Below are 15467 nucleotides of genomic sequence, written 5' to 3'. Positions count from 1 at the left end.
CAAAGGAGGTGGTTCCGCCGGGTGCCTCGTCAAGAGGGTAATTATGTGTTATGAAATTTATGGAGTTGACTATATTCGCGGCCAAGTCGGAGCGGGTGGCTCTCAGCAGCGGCCCTAGTGAAAAATTCAAAAGAGGAAGTATGATGTTTAATGATTTCGAGCCTATAGGCGCAGTTGAGGATCAATCTTATGCAATAGATATAAATTTCGATTGCTTTAGAAACTGTGGCTATTTTTGAATGACCACTGGCTATTTTTGAATTTCTCCCGATAATTTAATGTAAAATATATTGTCTTGTATATATACTTTTATTGCTTAACCATAGTTACATATTCTTACTTTATTTTATGCTATTAGGTCGATGTAATCACGGATGTGATTAATTGTTATTGCGGAGGTAAGGTTTGATATTCTAATGTTGACAAGTGTATTATCTGGGCCTACAATCCGTAGAGTTAATTTACTTGTCATGTGCTATAAAAGCTGAATATGTGGCTCACTTTTCCTGCTTGAAGGCATTCGTCTATCAACAATGGATCTTAGGAGGTCAGGAAACTACAAACCTAGCATTTGGGAGGATGGATATGTCCAATCACGAGTTACATTTTATGCTGTAAGTCCGAATAGGAAAAAATATAGTATGCTGCTATTCTTCTGTCTTTTTTCTTTTACTCTTCATTTTTGTATATTGTCTAAAAAAATTATTTGACATATATACACTAACAGTATTTCTTTGGCAAGCTTTTTGTCGCGCTTTTCTTAGGTTACTATGAGCCCGTTTGGCTAGCTGATTTAGAGTAGCTGATAAGCATTAGGTGCTGAAAAGCACTTTTAAGTGCTGAATCTGATTTAAAAAATAAGCAGTTACGTGTTTGGATAAAAGTGCTGAAATAAGCAGCTGAAGAACTAGGTATACGAAGAGTTTTGTTCTAAAAAGAAGTATTTTAGGGATAGAATAGTAAGTATTTTGGTCAAACCTAAAGTGCTTANAGTTGACTTATAAGCTGTAAATTTGATAAGTTGGGGGAGACCAACTTATGGCTTTTGGCTTATTTTTGGCTTATAAGCACTTAACTTATAAGCACTTTTAATTTTACCAAACGCATAGATAAGCCAAAAAGTGCTTATAAGCCAGTTTGACCAACTTATAAGCTTAGCCAAACACCCTCTATATAGGATAATATACTGGCACAGACCTGTTGTTGTGAGTCGTCAAACTTAAATGTATAAAAAATTGTACACTGCCAATGCATCGAAGCTAAACCCTTATGAGAAAAATAAGTGTATATTATCAACTGACGTGAGAATTACTTCTTTATCATGCAGGAAGAGAAACACTATGAACGAGCTGCCGGACTAATAGAAGAGGTGAGGAGAATGCTAGAGAAAACAATCCACCCATTGGAACAACTTGAGCTTGTTGACATTTTGCAAAGACTTGGTTTGTCCTATCACTTTGAGGAAGAAATTGATAGAGTTTTGAAGCAAATGTACGTTAACATTAATACTACTAATAGAAATGACGGGCAGAAGAGTGAAGATTTGTGTACTACAGCTTTAGAATTTCGACTCCTTAGACAAGAGGGCTATCATGTCCCTCAAGGTACTTCAACATTTCCTTTACTTTTTTTTTAGTTACCGATTTCATCTCATAATTTATAATGCTCCCTGAATCAATCTCCGGAGTACTTAACCAAAAAAAGAAAAATTAATTGGAAAAAAAAAAAAAAAAAGAGGTAAACTAACAACATAATTGCGGCAAGCATAAAGTTTTTGCACATGTCTTGCATGCACTACAAATAGCAGCTCAAAGACTCTTAGGGTATAATAATTATTGGGTGTACCTCCACAAATAAAATTAGCGGTTCAAATTCTACTCCAGACGGTCTTGTTTCCGGCATAGAGTATAGATATATTAGAGAAAATCACTAAAATTTCAAAAAAAAAAAAAATAATTTTGAACCTATAATTTCAAAAGTGTCGTGGGTTCATGGTAAGAGGCTATAGTTAAACCCGTCAAATATAAGTGCACCTATCCTCTTGAAATCCTGGATTCCCCTCTATGTCTTACGTGTCAGACAATAACTAAAGAATCTTTTGCAAGTCGCCACTAAAAGTCCATTCTCTGTAGTTAATTGACATCTCATCACTTAAAATTACACTGTACAGATAAGTAAAAAAATTAAGTATAAATATTATATGTTGAACCTCTTTGACCTTTTTATGTATTTATTTCGTTATATTTTGACACCCGTTAGTGAAAAATCTAGCTCCGACATTGATAGCAAGTAGTTTAATTAAGCTTGCATGCTTTTTATGTTTGTTCTTATGTAGAATCCTTTCCTCTTTTCCAGAGATGTTTTGCACTTTCATGAATAAGGAAGTGAAGTTCAAACCGAGCCTTGTTGTGGATACTAAAGGACTGTTGAGTTTGTATGAAGCTTGCTATCTTTCTATGGAAGGTGAAAGCATTTTGGAAATAGCTCGAGATTTCACCACTCATTATCTCACGGAAAGCCTTAAGAAGATGACAGATCAGAATCTTGCTGAGCAAGTAACCCATGCTTTAGAAATGCCTCTGCATTGGAGGATGCAGAGGCTAGAAGCAAGATGGTTTATAGAAGTTTATCACAAAAGAGAGAACATGAATCCTCTTCTACTTGAACTTGCAAAGTTTGACTACAACATGGTACAAGCTACATATTTGGAGGAACTAAAACAAATGTCAAGGTGAGATGGCGCTCCGTACGTTAGAGGCAGATACAGAATTTAGACATTGTAGGTTATAAGTTGAGAGACTGAGTATTGATATGGATATCCAACTATATATGTTTCTCTATCGAACCTGCAAACTCATGGCTAGATCCATCACTGTGTACATGACTTTGGAAGTGGCACACTGTTGAACACACACATAATACGATTTAATTTTGGTATACTAAAATATTTTCAATCCTGAAAACTTTACTTGACGATATGTTTTAATCTGATTATAATGCAGGTGGGATAAGAACATTAAACTTGTCAAAAAGATGAGCTTTGTTAGGGACAGATTGGTGGAGGGTTTTTTATGGGCTGTTGGTTTCACTCCTAATCCTCAGTTCGGATACTGTCGAAAGTTTTCAACAAAGCTTTCTGTACTCCTCACAACAATTGATGACATCTATGATGTTTATGGCACCATGGATGAACTTGAGCTTTTCACTGATATTGTTGACAGGTTTGTCCACATACTTTAGACCTTTTTCCTCTATCCCGATTCTTATACTATCATGTCATCTAAAAGATAATTATAAATAACCGTCTATAATAAGTGAGATCAATAACCTGGAAAAATAAAATAAGTTACCTGTTACTATTGATTAAAATATTTGATAGTGTAAAAATTCGTTACACTATCAACGTATATAAGTTAAATCCTTTTTTTTCCTTTATTTGGATGGTCATGGGGTTGGGTTGGACTGGAATAGAATTTCAAAATTATTTTTGATGAGGGGCATATACTTATTGTGGTTACATGTTCTGAAGATGGGACATCAATGCAATAGAGCGACTACCTGACTACATGAAAATCTGCTTCCTAGCTCTCTTCAACTCCATGAATGAACTGGCTTATGATATTCTCAAAGAACAAGGCTTCAGCATAATTTCACATATAAGGAAGCAGGTAGCAAGTTTTTCTTCCCAGTAATTTATCTTGAATTTCCCATCTCCTCTTCTCTTCATTCTTACTGACATATACATTTGACATTTTTTGGTACCAAATATTTCAGTGGGCCAACCTATGTAAAGCCTACTTACTGGAAGTGAAGTGGTACCAGAGTAGATACACACCAAGCTTGAATGAGTTCCTGAGAAATGCATGGATAACAAACACTGGTCCTGTACTAATAATGCATGCTTATTTTTGCATCACAAACCCCATAAAGGAGGAGGAACTGGAATGCTTAAAGAATTATCCTGCTATTATTCAATCGCCTTCGCTAATTCTTCGCCTTGCAAATGACTTGGCAACTTCACCTGTAAGCTATGTTTATATACAGTTTTCTGTGCAAGGTCAGCAAGTTCTAGTATGATATGTTAAACAAGTATTTCTTTTTTTACCTTTGTTCAGGATGAAATCAAGAAAGGGGATTATCTTAAATCAATACACTGCTACATGCATGAGTCAGGAAGGTCTGAAGAAAATGCTCGAAACTATATAAAGCAATTAATTGATCAGACCTGGAAGAAGATGAACAAAGATATACTAAGGGACAGCTCCTTCTCAAAGGATTTTAGAACAACTGCAATGAATCTTGCTAGGATTGCTCAATGCATGTACCAGCATGGAGATGGATTTGGAATTCCAGATTATGAGACAAAGGATCGGATCCGCTCCTTATTCTTTGAACCCATTCCTCTTTCCTGAAATGACATACTTCAATTTGCCTGTTTATGCATGAAGCTCAATGTAAAAGAACTAAATATATAAGAATATCTGTTTTCTATATCCAGATACTTGTATGAAGTCCCCTCCAGTAAATAAGGCCTTGGAAGAGCATGGTATTGCAACAAATAGTTACATGCATTATCCCGAATCTCCAACATTACATAACAATGAAAGATGAAAACCCCTAAAAGAACAATCAAGTAGAATACAAGGACCCCCAGCCAATTCTAAATTAGGGGATGAAGTATTATAATCTCATTCTCAAAAAATAGTTAAGAAAGAATAATTATACATGTCGCCATAGAAAGCACATCATCAGGGCATTCAAATGGTTTACAATGTTTCCAGTTCGTCCAATAATTCACTCACTGAGCTCATCTATTGGAATGACTTAAGCGGCTACATGAGAGAAGTACCTAGTCCATCATTCCAACTCTTGTCATGCTTATCGTTGGTATATACCGTGTAAAAACCTGTCCAGACACAAAGATTGTACCAGCTTCATTGTTATGAAGCTAAAGCGTTCAACTTCTTTTCAAACATCTTAGCCCGTCGAAGGGCGTCCAAGGCCTCTGCCTGCTTTCCAGAACGTTTCAAGTTTAATGCCTTCAATTTCTCTGCCTTTATTCGTTCTTCCAAATGTTTTCTCTCATTGGAAGACTCATCAGATACACCTGCTTCAGATACTTTTGGCTCTGGTCTTTCAAGGATTTGAGAGGCAATAGTGCCAGTCTTATCAGTATTGCCAGCTATGTGCTTCTTTGTTTCCTGTCTTTCAGGGCCTCGGCATACAATAGTGGTATCTGCAATTCCAATTGCTTTTAAAGCAGAGAAAAGCTGAGGATCAAGAAAATCCTCAACACTGACATCCTCTGCTGATTCAGCTGTGGGGTCAGAAGACTTCATTGTATCTTGCGAAGACACTTCTTCCAACTGGCTCTCAATAGCTTTTGCCAATTCAAATTCAGCATCCGCTTCTTCAGTCCTACCTTCCCTTCTTAACTTAAGTGCTTGTCGTTTGTGGCTGAGAGACTCCTGCTGCAATTTAAACCGATCACGTCCAGACAATGGCTTTGGACCTGAGTTTGGACTTACTTCTTTCTGTCCAACTTGAGATACATTAGGAACTTTGTTTGGACTAACTTCCTTTTGTCCAACATGCGAGGTAGTAGAACCGGCCGAGACTGTGGAACTACTAGTATCCAGTGTCTTTTCCTCCTCAAGGCGCTTCTCTAAAAGTTTTGCCTGTCGAAGTTCCTCCTTGGCTTCTGCCACTTTCCCTTCTCGCTTCAAGGCAACTGCTTTCCTCTTGCGAGCCAGTATATCTTGAGGAAGGGAATTTTCATCAAGCTGAGAATTAGCTTCCTGGGCAGATTTTGACTCAGAGATGCATGGTTTCTCATCTGACTGAGCGACCTCTTCTGGTTTCTCAGGAGTACGAGTAACTTTGCTTGCCATGTCCTCAATTGGGCTTTTTTGTGAACCAGATGGAGTAAACTGTGGGTTCTCAAGGGAAGAACCGATAGCTTTACGTTCTTTCTGCTCATTTGACTCAGTTGGAACTCTGGTAGACATAGATTCTTCAATTTCAGCTAATTGCTCTTCTAACATTTTAGCCGCTTTCAGCACTTCCTCTGCCTCCTCGGCCTCTCCTTGGCGTCTCAATGTGAGTGCCTTTCGTTTCAATCCCAGAAGTTCCCTCTGGATTTCACCTTTACTTTTGTTAGATGCTCGAGCTTGGATGTTACTCGTAGCTTCCTTAGTTAAGGAATCGCTAAGATGAGAAACATTATTTTTCCCTTGAAATGACGAAGATGGAACATTAGCTTTTTCATCATCCTGCCAGCCCAAATTATTAAGCAGTGAAAGATAAGTTGGGTCATGCAGATCTTGATCCGTAACCTCTGCCTCTTCATCTCCAGCATCAATATCTGCAACACTTTCATCCAGCTTATTCCCAGCAATGGGCTCCACGGATTTTGGTGGATTATCAATATCTTCAAGTTGCTTCTCAAGAATCTTGCCTTTATTCAATTCTTCTTCAGCCTCATCTAACCTTCCTTCCCTTCTTAAAGCAAGAGCCTTCTTTTTAATACTGAGAAGCTCTCTCTGGATCACTGATCTACTCTTTGGTGCTACTTTGTACTCCTTGTCCTTCCTTTCAATGTACTTTCTAACATCTTCTTCACCATTATTTAGGTGTTCTTCCACTGAAGGAAAACGTTCCTTCTGGATTGCCACAGGATGCTGTACCTTCATGTTAGTCTCCCGAGAAGCAGAACTGTCAAGCTCGCTCTCCAGTGTTTTTGCCCTCTTTAGAAGTTCCATTGCCTCCTTAGTATTACCAGCCCTTTTCTGGCTAAGGGCTTCTCTTTTCAGTGACTGAATTTCACTTAGTAATACTTCCCTATCAACAGGCTGGAATTGCTTTTCTGAAACCTCAGATTCAGTGGCATCTTCAGTCCAGCCCATTGATTTCAAGGCAGCTGCTATTTCTGGGTCATACATGTCATCATCAGTTACTTCAAAGTTACCATGTGTACCAAGATCATCAGCAATTCCCAGAAGGTTGTCAAAATCATAACTAGAATCTGGTTTATATCCAGTAGATATATCATCAAATTTATCAGAATCCAGGCCACGTATTAAAGAGGAAAGCTCATCATCAGACTCTTCATCACCACCCAACAGTTCCTGCTCTTCTATTTGCTTTTCAAGAATTTTAGCCTTCTTCAATTCTTCTTTGGCTTCAACAAGTTTCCCTTCCCGCTTCAACTCGAGTGCTTTTTTCTTATGAGCAATGACCTGTGACTTGTCAGTTCCATGAGTTTTCTTTCCAGGATTGGTCTTTCCAGAAACTTCTCCAAGAAGCGCAGAAAGTTCACCCTCAAGGCTCATGGTTGCTGGCCTTTTGTCAGCAGTACGAAGATCCATATCTGACCATCCCAGTTCTCTGAGTTCAGAAGCAAGATCATCCTTCTCTTTGGTAATTTGAGGAGAGAGCTTATTTTTCCTACCAGACGCTTCGCGGTCATCAGCATCTTGCTGGATCTCAGTGACATTACTGGAAGATAATGCCCTTTTACGATTTTTCCTTAGAGAAATCTCCAAAGCAGCAGCCTGCCTTTCAAGTTCTTTACCCCTCTTAAAAGCCCTTAGCGCTTCTTCAGGCTTACCTGAAGCCTTTAGGGTTCGGTAATTCTTTTTTTCTTCCATCGCTTGCTGACGTAATTCTTCAGGCGTAGTGGATTCCATTTCAGCCTGCTGCTCAGTCTGATTAACGCTTCTGTTTCCAGCCTCATCTTTACTAGAATAATCTAGAACATTTGAACCAGACGCAGTGTTTGCTGACTGTTGATCAAGGGGAAAAACATCTGAGGCCATTTCTTTTCCCAGAAGCTGATTTAAAGCTTCATCCTCACTCTTTGATGCAAGTTTTGAGCTCCCTGTGAGAGAAAACACTTGCATTTTAAAATGAGAAGTACTCATTTCTTTCTATTTGTACTATGCAATTAAGGTTCCAGCACAGTAACTATGAATGTGAGCATAACCAGTTATTTATACGGTACCTCCTTTCGCTCTATTTTTGTGCCCATATCGCATTTCAAAACGTGCAGCTTCTTCTAATCTTTTGCAGGGTTCACATATACGCACCGGTGAGTCACCTTGTCCGCGTAACACCATTCTCTGCTGGGTACAGCTATTGCAAAAAATGCCCCCGCACCTCCGGCAATGATGCTGAAATTTCATAGGCGAGAATCACAACATAAGTGAAAGACAATCGGACACCTATGGTATTCATATTTCCATTCAAACAAAGAGCAAGGAGACAGGAGCGTTGAGATAAAATCATATCTATAGCCTTAGTAAGAAGGAGACAAAAGATGATACTGATAGATCAGCGATACTAATGCAAAAAATACCGTTATTAAAGAAAAGAACACTAAGGCAGAAAGAGAAGTCACAGCAGCAGCTAAATTGTCATGTAGAAACTTCAATATGTTATGTCTTAGAGAAGTGGAATCATTTTAGGCGAGCCAAAAAAGCATGTCCTTAACTACTTCCTTCAGCTTCTACCTAATGCATTGCAACCTATTTTCACAGCCAAAAGAATGCCTAAAGCCCGCTATTGAAGAGGATTGGTTTTAGGCAGCAATATTCAAAAAGTTCAGATACTTCACAACAAAAAGCTAGACTACTAGACAAGCAATCTGCAAACACTTGTTTGGGCGGCAAGACAATTTCCAAGTCATAAAAAGTTCCAGGCCACAAGTGTGAACTTTGTTTGGAGAGTGAGATAGTTTGACAAGATAACCAAAATTCAGATATCCGCGAGGAGGAAACTGGGGAAAAGTTATTCAATATCTGGGCTATTATTGCCATATTTGCTCTCAAATTACATCACAAAGGAGAAGGTTCATTGTTTTTACAAGAAACAGCAACTGCTAACGTCGAATAAAGCGAAACCAAAAAGAAACAATTCAGCAATGGAATTTTAATTCCAGTTTTTCAAACAGGATTGACAGATGCCTCAATACCAACTGTAGCTTGACAGATGGTTTGAGGGTATGAATAGCACAAAAAACAATGTCTATATTTTTCGATTACTAGCTATGAGAAAGTTATAGACACTTTAAATCCCAACTATTAAAAGTTCAAGAACACTTGAAAACCAATTAGTACTGTGGTGATAACCAAATGTATAGTAGCATATTTGTGGTCAAGAAATTCATTAGAGAAGCAAAATGAAGAACCTCTTGTTCTCCAATAAGGATAACTGCGCACAAGACCACAAGTGAATGAAAATTGTATATTGCAGATAATGTGGTAAGATATTGGGGGGGGGGGGGGGGGGGGGGTTAGTGGAAAGAACCATAGATTCCCCATCTTCACACCCATAATGATTACTTTCTCGTCATATTACAGAAGATTTTTTTTTTTTTGAGCAAAGTTTCGTAACATTAAAGAAGATACATTGCAACTACTCTTGTCCAAATCCTGTTCCAATTTATGTAACAAGGAAATAGAAAGGCATAAACTGTTTTTAACAAGGATGAAATAGATTGATTTTCTGTGACAAACTTATTGCCTTTATGATGTACCAATGCAACTCTAGAAAACTGGCTTTTCTGGCGAGAAACTGAAAGAGGACTAGCATGAAATAGCACCCATTAATGTGGCAAGTCAGGTCATTCCTCTATATTTACAATACAATAGAGTTCTCAAATACAGAGAATTCTAACAGAGTTACCCGGTACCTATGCTGGTGGGAAGGCGCAGGTATCCCCTGGAATTAGTCGAGGCGCATGCACGCTGGCCCAGACACCACGGCTATCAAAAAAATTAGAGTTCTCTACAAGATGCATTACTAAGCACTTGAGGCAAAAGGACATGCATTACCTAGAAGATGAGGTGGAGAAGTTTAATATTATCAGCTAATTGAGCTGGTCTAGAGGATATCTAAAAGTCTATTAAAGATGTCCCCAAGCTGTAGTTAAGGTACACTAAAATATGCTTGAAATTGTAAATTCTTTCTCTCAATTCGTTGCAGAAAGAGGTTCTTACTCCCTTGAAATAGGAGAACAATGAGTTATTGGGTTTGCCTTAGTCTTTCTCTTGGGTTACTTTTCTACCTTCGAAGGTCTCTGATATTCTTTCGAGCTTATTTCTTGTATAATGCATCCCGACAGATTGAGTGCTGCATTACCACTTTGGAGTACAATGGAAGCAGTAGCATGCTGCAGGTACTATTATTTTCTTTTTGAGAAGTGGTGGAACTGGAACAAAGATAAAGATGCACTGAGCAAGCTTGTTCACATCCAAAATTCTACACAAATCCAAGTGAGAGGATTCAGAAATCTAGAGCGCACAAGCACTTCAGTCTTGCCACTAAACCAAAAAATATGAATCCTATCATGTCTTTCCCGTTATCTCGCTTTTCTCTCAATAAACATGTTTATAGCAAAAATACCTCAATTGCCACGCTATACAGGATGGAAGTATCAGCTATTTATTTTGAATTCAACAGAAGACCATTAGGTCGAGAATAATGTTTACAAGAGTTCTTCAGCCATATGAAACACCTTGCAACACACTGGAGTAAAGTACAAGATTAGAGACATTCTGCTGTATGACAAGTATCTCGGAAAAATGAGCATTTTCATTGGATCGTTAGACCCATAAGATGACAAGATTAAAATTTGCTGCTGGGTATATCAAATGTTGAGATTGCACATGTGACTCCCATTAGTATGTGTGATGCCTAATTGAAGCACTTATGAGTGGTGATCCTTTAAGATGCCTGATACGAGTGGATACACTGTTACTCAAGTGGCCTCTTCGTCGAAGTTAACCAAAGAGTACAATCAGGTATCCGTTCAAGATAATAATGCTTTTTTTTAATGATAACGGTGCTCGGGCCAGCTTGCGTGCACGTCGACTAATTCCACCGGATATCTGCTACCGGGTAACTCTAGCCACCAAGGCTTGGGCAGGTCGGAAGAAATCACCTAGTGTATTTTGTCTGACCTCATGGTTCTCGTCCATTCCATTGACCGCTAGGCCACACCCTTGGGAGTTAGGTGCAGTAATAATGCTTATTAACCTCACCATCGCAGTACTTGCAGTCTTACTCTTACCTTCTAAATCAAGGCGTGCATCCAAAATATCCAAGACCAAAGTTTTTGAGAGACACATCAAATGATGGATGATAACCTAGTTCTACACATCATAATAAATGATAACCAACTTTATCCCAAAAATGAATGACAACCAGTTGCACTTGATGACAAAGATTTCAAACATAATAGACAAATCACGGCATTGTAGAAGTGCAAAGCCCCTAAAAGATAAAGAATAACTTTTGTATAATGCAACAACAACAACATACCCAGTAAAATCCCACTAGTGGGGTCTGGGGAGGGTAGGATGTACGCAGACCTTACCCCTACCCCGGAAGGGTAGAGAGGCTGTTTCCGGGAGACCCTCGGCTCAACAAAAGAGATACTAATATCATAAAAGAAACGCAAGAAGAGATCTGTAACAACAAAAGAAGCAAGAGAAGTAATAATAATATCTTAAAATACACCAAATAAGTGAAAGGGAGTGCAATAATACAATCTTATGCAAAACAACAAAATAATGTGAATACAACATAGACCGCTACCAGACATAGGCAAAACTCTATCGCACTACCCGGTACAAAGAGGGAAAAACTATGAACTACCCTCTAGCCTACAACCCTAATGCTCGACCTCCACACGTTCCTATCAAGAGCCATGTCCTCGGAAATCTGAAGTCGCGCTATGTCTTGCCTGATCACTTCGCCCCAATTCTTCTTAGGCCTCCCTCTACCTCTTCTCGTACCTGCCAAAGCCAACCGCTCGCACCTCCTAACCGGGGAATCTATGGTTCTCCTCCGCACGTGTCCAAACCACCTAAGCCTCGTTTCTCGCATCTTGTCGTCCACGAGGGCAACGCCCACCTTTTCCCGAATATCTTCATTCCTTATCTTATCAAGTTTAGTATGCCCGCACATCCATCTCAACATCCTCATCTCGGCTACTCTCATCTTCTGGATATGTAAATTCTTGACTGGCCAACACTCAGCCCCATATAACATAGCCGGCCTAACCACCGCTCTGTATAACTTACCTTTGAGTTCCGGTGGTACCCTCTTGTCACACAGGATTCCAGATGCTAACCTCCATTTCATCCACCCCACCCCAATGCGGTGTGTGACATGCCCGTCAATCTCCCCATCTCCCTGGATAATAGCCCTAGGTACTTGAAACTTTTGTATAATGCATGTGCTCTAAATGACGACAAAAATAACTACGACTCAATTCCAAACAAGTTAGGATCGACGGTATGAATTCTCAAGGACCATGCCACTCCATTTAAACTCATCTCAATACTAGTTCATTATATTTTCTACTGGCATATAAATCTCATTCTCGGTTAGGATTAAAATACTCTAGAAAACATAAGACCAAAAGTAAGCGCACTAAAATGACTAAACATAGTCGCAACTAATAGATATGGCCTACATAAATCTTTTCCTTCCACTTTACACTATGGGAGATTGCAGATCTTTTCCCGACATCTTCCTTCCATGTAATTCTAGGTCTACCTCGTTCTCATTTAACACCTTCATTTACCATTGTTTCACACCTATAGACTGGTGCATCTGGAGGTCGACATAGGACATGACGAGCCATCTCAAGATCCTATATAATATTGGCATAGGAGGTACCTTCTACACCATGATTTCATAGAAGTTAAAAAAAAAAAAAAAAAAATTAGTGAGGACATATCGGAAACGAAACTATGACAGCTGATATTAGAGGGTGACAATTCCTTGTCAGATGAAAAGGTTTCCCAGCTTCAAATTAAAGTAGAATATATCTGCACAACTTATGTAAGTACAAAGATTTGACCAACCCGGGCCTACTTATTTCTAGATGTGGAGAGTTGATGGAGAGAAGCTAGAGATTCAGCCTTAAGCTTATGCAGCTCGCAGCTTACAACCCAAATCAATATACGTTTGCATAAAAGTATCCAGAACCGAAGAAGATGGTATTTCTGGCCTCATTATGGCTTGAAACTGAAAATGGAAAATAAGTGGAGATTCAGCCATAAGCTTATGCAGCTCGCAGCTTACAATCAAAATCAATATACTTTTGCATAGTATCCAGAACCGAATAAGATGATATTTCTGGCCTCATTGTGGCTTGATTTCCTTTAACATTTTTCTTTATTTGATAAGTGTTAAAAAATTTATGAGCAAGCAGCAGCACTAAGAGTGTGCTAAAGAAGCTCTACAAACAGTGCAAGGCTCTGAGCAGATCCATGATATAATCGGTATCATTAAGCTAGCAAAAGGATGATATGGTTCTAGTTAATTCAGAATCATGATTGGGAAGAACCATGTTAGAGAGCTACTGCTCTTTAACTAATTAAAGTTCCAAGTAGACTTTCAGATGCACTTAGTCATTAGTGCTATACTATTACTTCTAAGTTCCATTTTCCTAAGTGCTTTCCTAGTGAGTTCATCCTAATAATATCGTATTTTACTGAGGATTGCATTGCCATTTAGGATTGTTCGATCATAACCAGAGTTATCTGTAAGATTTTCACTCTAAAGGCAGCTGAAACCTCTACTAAGCCTCCATTTTTATCGCAGTGGGACTTCATAAGATTATGTTAGATGCTTGAATTGGAACATAATAGCCTTAATAGAGCAAGGAAGGAAGGACAAATCTTATTCTTCTCCGTTACCAAACTTCCCAAATCATAGACTTATAATTAGAACCCAAATCTATAACTCTTTTTTCAAAAGAAGAAAGATAATTAGACAGATAGAGGTGCTTCAACATAGAGCTGAGATTTTTGCTATCACTCCCCAATATATTATCAATTTAAACCTTACTCCAATCCCTAAATAAAGTAAAGTACAAAAAAGAAAAAAACCCGTGCCTAAACATTGAAAGGGGAAAGGTAAAAAAGAGATGACATATGAATTCAATAACTTAAATTGATTGACTAAATATTTTAGGATCTAACATGTGATTATTCGACAATCAAACCGCATAATGATCATAACTGTGAACCTTGGGATTTTGCGTAAAGTGTATCAAAAAAAATAATATTTTGTATAAAGGGTGACAAGAAAAAGTAACGAAAGTTGAAGAAATATTTGGGAAATCAAACCTTGCGATTGAGGAAAGTGAACTGAGAAGAACATCCTTGACAATGAGAAGCATCAACTACCCAATTACTCCCTCTCAGTGATGGCTTTGACGGCAATCCGATCTTCTCCAGCATTTTTTAAGAAAAAGAAAATATAAGAAGAAAAAACCCCCGAATAGGAAGAAGAAGAAGAATCGCTGATTCGCTTTTTCCTCTGGAGTTTCGTCTTTGTTAAAAGCGAAGGAGAGCGAGTGCAGCTGACCGAGACGACGACGTTCAAGACATGGTAGGAAAAGTAGGAATTAGAAGAAAAATCAAATGCTAGTAGCGGTGTACATTCGAATCGGTTTATCGATAAATCGAATCGATTATTTGTTATCGGTTTATCGATTTATCAATTTCGATTTTGATTTTAAAATTTTCCTTATCGAGTTATCGATTTCAATTTTGCCCTCTTCGGTTATCGGTTTATCGATAAACCGATAAGATATATAAAAAGACAAAAAAAATTAATTTTAATTTTTTTTAATTTTTTTTTTACCCTTATTCTATAACACTCTTTCCTTTACCCTAAGTCCCTAGCCCTATTATTTCCTCTACCACATTTAAGGAATGATCATATTTAAAGCTCAAGGGAATGAAGTTCAAATTAATGGAAAACGGAATTAGCGTGATGATGTATTTTTTTTTTATACCGTTGGAGTGTTGGTGGCATACATTTGATCCCTTACTTTAGTTTCCTTGCATGTGCTTGCTGGCACAATTTTTATGTTATAAACGGTGTTCGTCTTATTTTAGCTTCTTTTTGTCCATATTAGTTAGGCGTGTTTATAGCGATATACTTTCTGTGGAATCCCGCAAATTTTCTTATTGGTGTAATCGATAACCGAATCGATAAGCCCCAAAAATCGATAAATCGAAATCGAAAAAATGGAAACCTTATTGAAACGATAACGATAAGCATATGTACAAATCGATAATCGATAAATAATTATCGATAAAGGTCAAAATCGAATCGATAAATTGAATGCACACACCTAAATGCTAGTAATACATGTAAAGCAAGCACTGGTAATAAATGTAAAGGCAAAATACCTTACCACCACCTAAACTTGTCACGGATAATTAGTTACAGCCTTAAACTATTCGTGGTCTTAATTACCCCTCAACTAGGCCTTTTGAGAGCCATTACCCCTGGACGCCGATGTGGCAAATTGTGTGGATGCACTCGCGTGCCACGTGGATTTTTTTGTATATGTGGCATTTTTTTGAAAAAATAAAATATATTTTTACCTTTTTAAGTATGTTACTTTTTTAGATAATTTTTTCGAATATAATTTATAA

General features: G+C 38.1%; 2 protein-coding genes across 2 annotated transcripts; one reads left to right on the top strand and one right to left on the bottom strand.

Annotated features, from left to right (window-relative positions):
- Nucleotides 1–492: 492 nt before the first annotated feature.
- On the top strand, nucleotides 493–4502 carry LOC109206771 ((-)-alpha-terpineol synthase-like). Its single transcript, XM_019369632.1, has 7 exons — nucleotides 493–614; nucleotides 1328–1604; nucleotides 2356–2731; nucleotides 3003–3221; nucleotides 3530–3668; nucleotides 3775–4023; nucleotides 4116–4502. The coding sequence occupies exons 1-7, from the start codon at nucleotides 534–536 to the stop codon at nucleotides 4410–4412; spliced, it is 1638 nt and encodes a 545-aa protein (XP_019225177.1). The 5' UTR covers nucleotides 493–533; the 3' UTR covers nucleotides 4413–4502.
- Nucleotides 4503–4526: 24 nt separating this feature from the next.
- Nucleotides 4527–14378, bottom strand: LOC109206770 (nucleoprotein TPR). Its single transcript, XM_019369631.1, has 3 exons — nucleotides 14145–14378; nucleotides 8003–8171; nucleotides 4527–7879 (listed from the first exon to the last, which is right to left on the bottom strand). Exons 1-3 carry the CDS (start codon nucleotides 14256–14258, stop codon nucleotides 4941–4943), a joined length of 3222 nt encoding a protein of 1073 aa, XP_019225176.1. The 5' UTR covers nucleotides 14259–14378; the 3' UTR covers nucleotides 4527–4940.
- Between the last annotated feature and the right edge of the window lie 1089 nt (nucleotides 14379–15467).

Source organism: Nicotiana attenuata, unplaced genomic scaffold (genome assembly GCF_001879085.1).
Source record: "Nicotiana attenuata strain UT unplaced genomic scaffold, NIATTr2, whole genome shotgun sequence".
In the NCBI taxonomy this organism is placed as follows: domain Eukaryota; kingdom Viridiplantae; phylum Streptophyta; class Magnoliopsida; order Solanales; family Solanaceae; genus Nicotiana; species Nicotiana attenuata.
This window is presented reverse-complemented; position numbering and strand designations above follow the sequence as displayed.

What these genes read in the sequence shown, in the direction of transcription:
- LOC109206771 (XM_019369632.1), top strand. Translation starts at nt 534, where the DNA reads ATGGATCTTAGGAGGTCAGGAAACTACAAACCTAGCATTTGGGAGGAT. An exon ending in GGGCTATCATGTCCCTCAAG is followed by an intron (nt 1,605 to 2,355) that starts GTACTTCAACAT and finishes CCTCTTTTCCAG; the next exon opens with AGATGTTTTGCACTTTCATG. An exon ending in ATGACTTGGCAACTTCACCT is followed by an intron (nt 4,024 to 4,115) that starts GTAAGCTATGTT and finishes ACCTTTGTTCAG; the next exon opens with GATGAAATCAAGAAAGGGGA.
- LOC109206770 (XM_019369631.1), bottom strand. Translation starts at nt 14,258, where the DNA reads ATGCTGGAGAAGATCGGATTGCCGTCAAAGCCATCACTGAGAGGGAGT. An exon ending in TCACTTTCCTCAATCGCAAG is followed by an intron (nt 8,172 to 14,144) that starts GTTTGATTTCCC and finishes ATGAAATTTCAG; the next exon opens with CATCATTGCCGGAGGTGCGG. An exon ending in CAAAAATAGAGCGAAAGGAG is followed by an intron (nt 7,880 to 8,002) that starts GTACCGTATAAA and finishes TTTCTCTCACAG; the next exon opens with GGAGCTCAAAACTTGCATCA.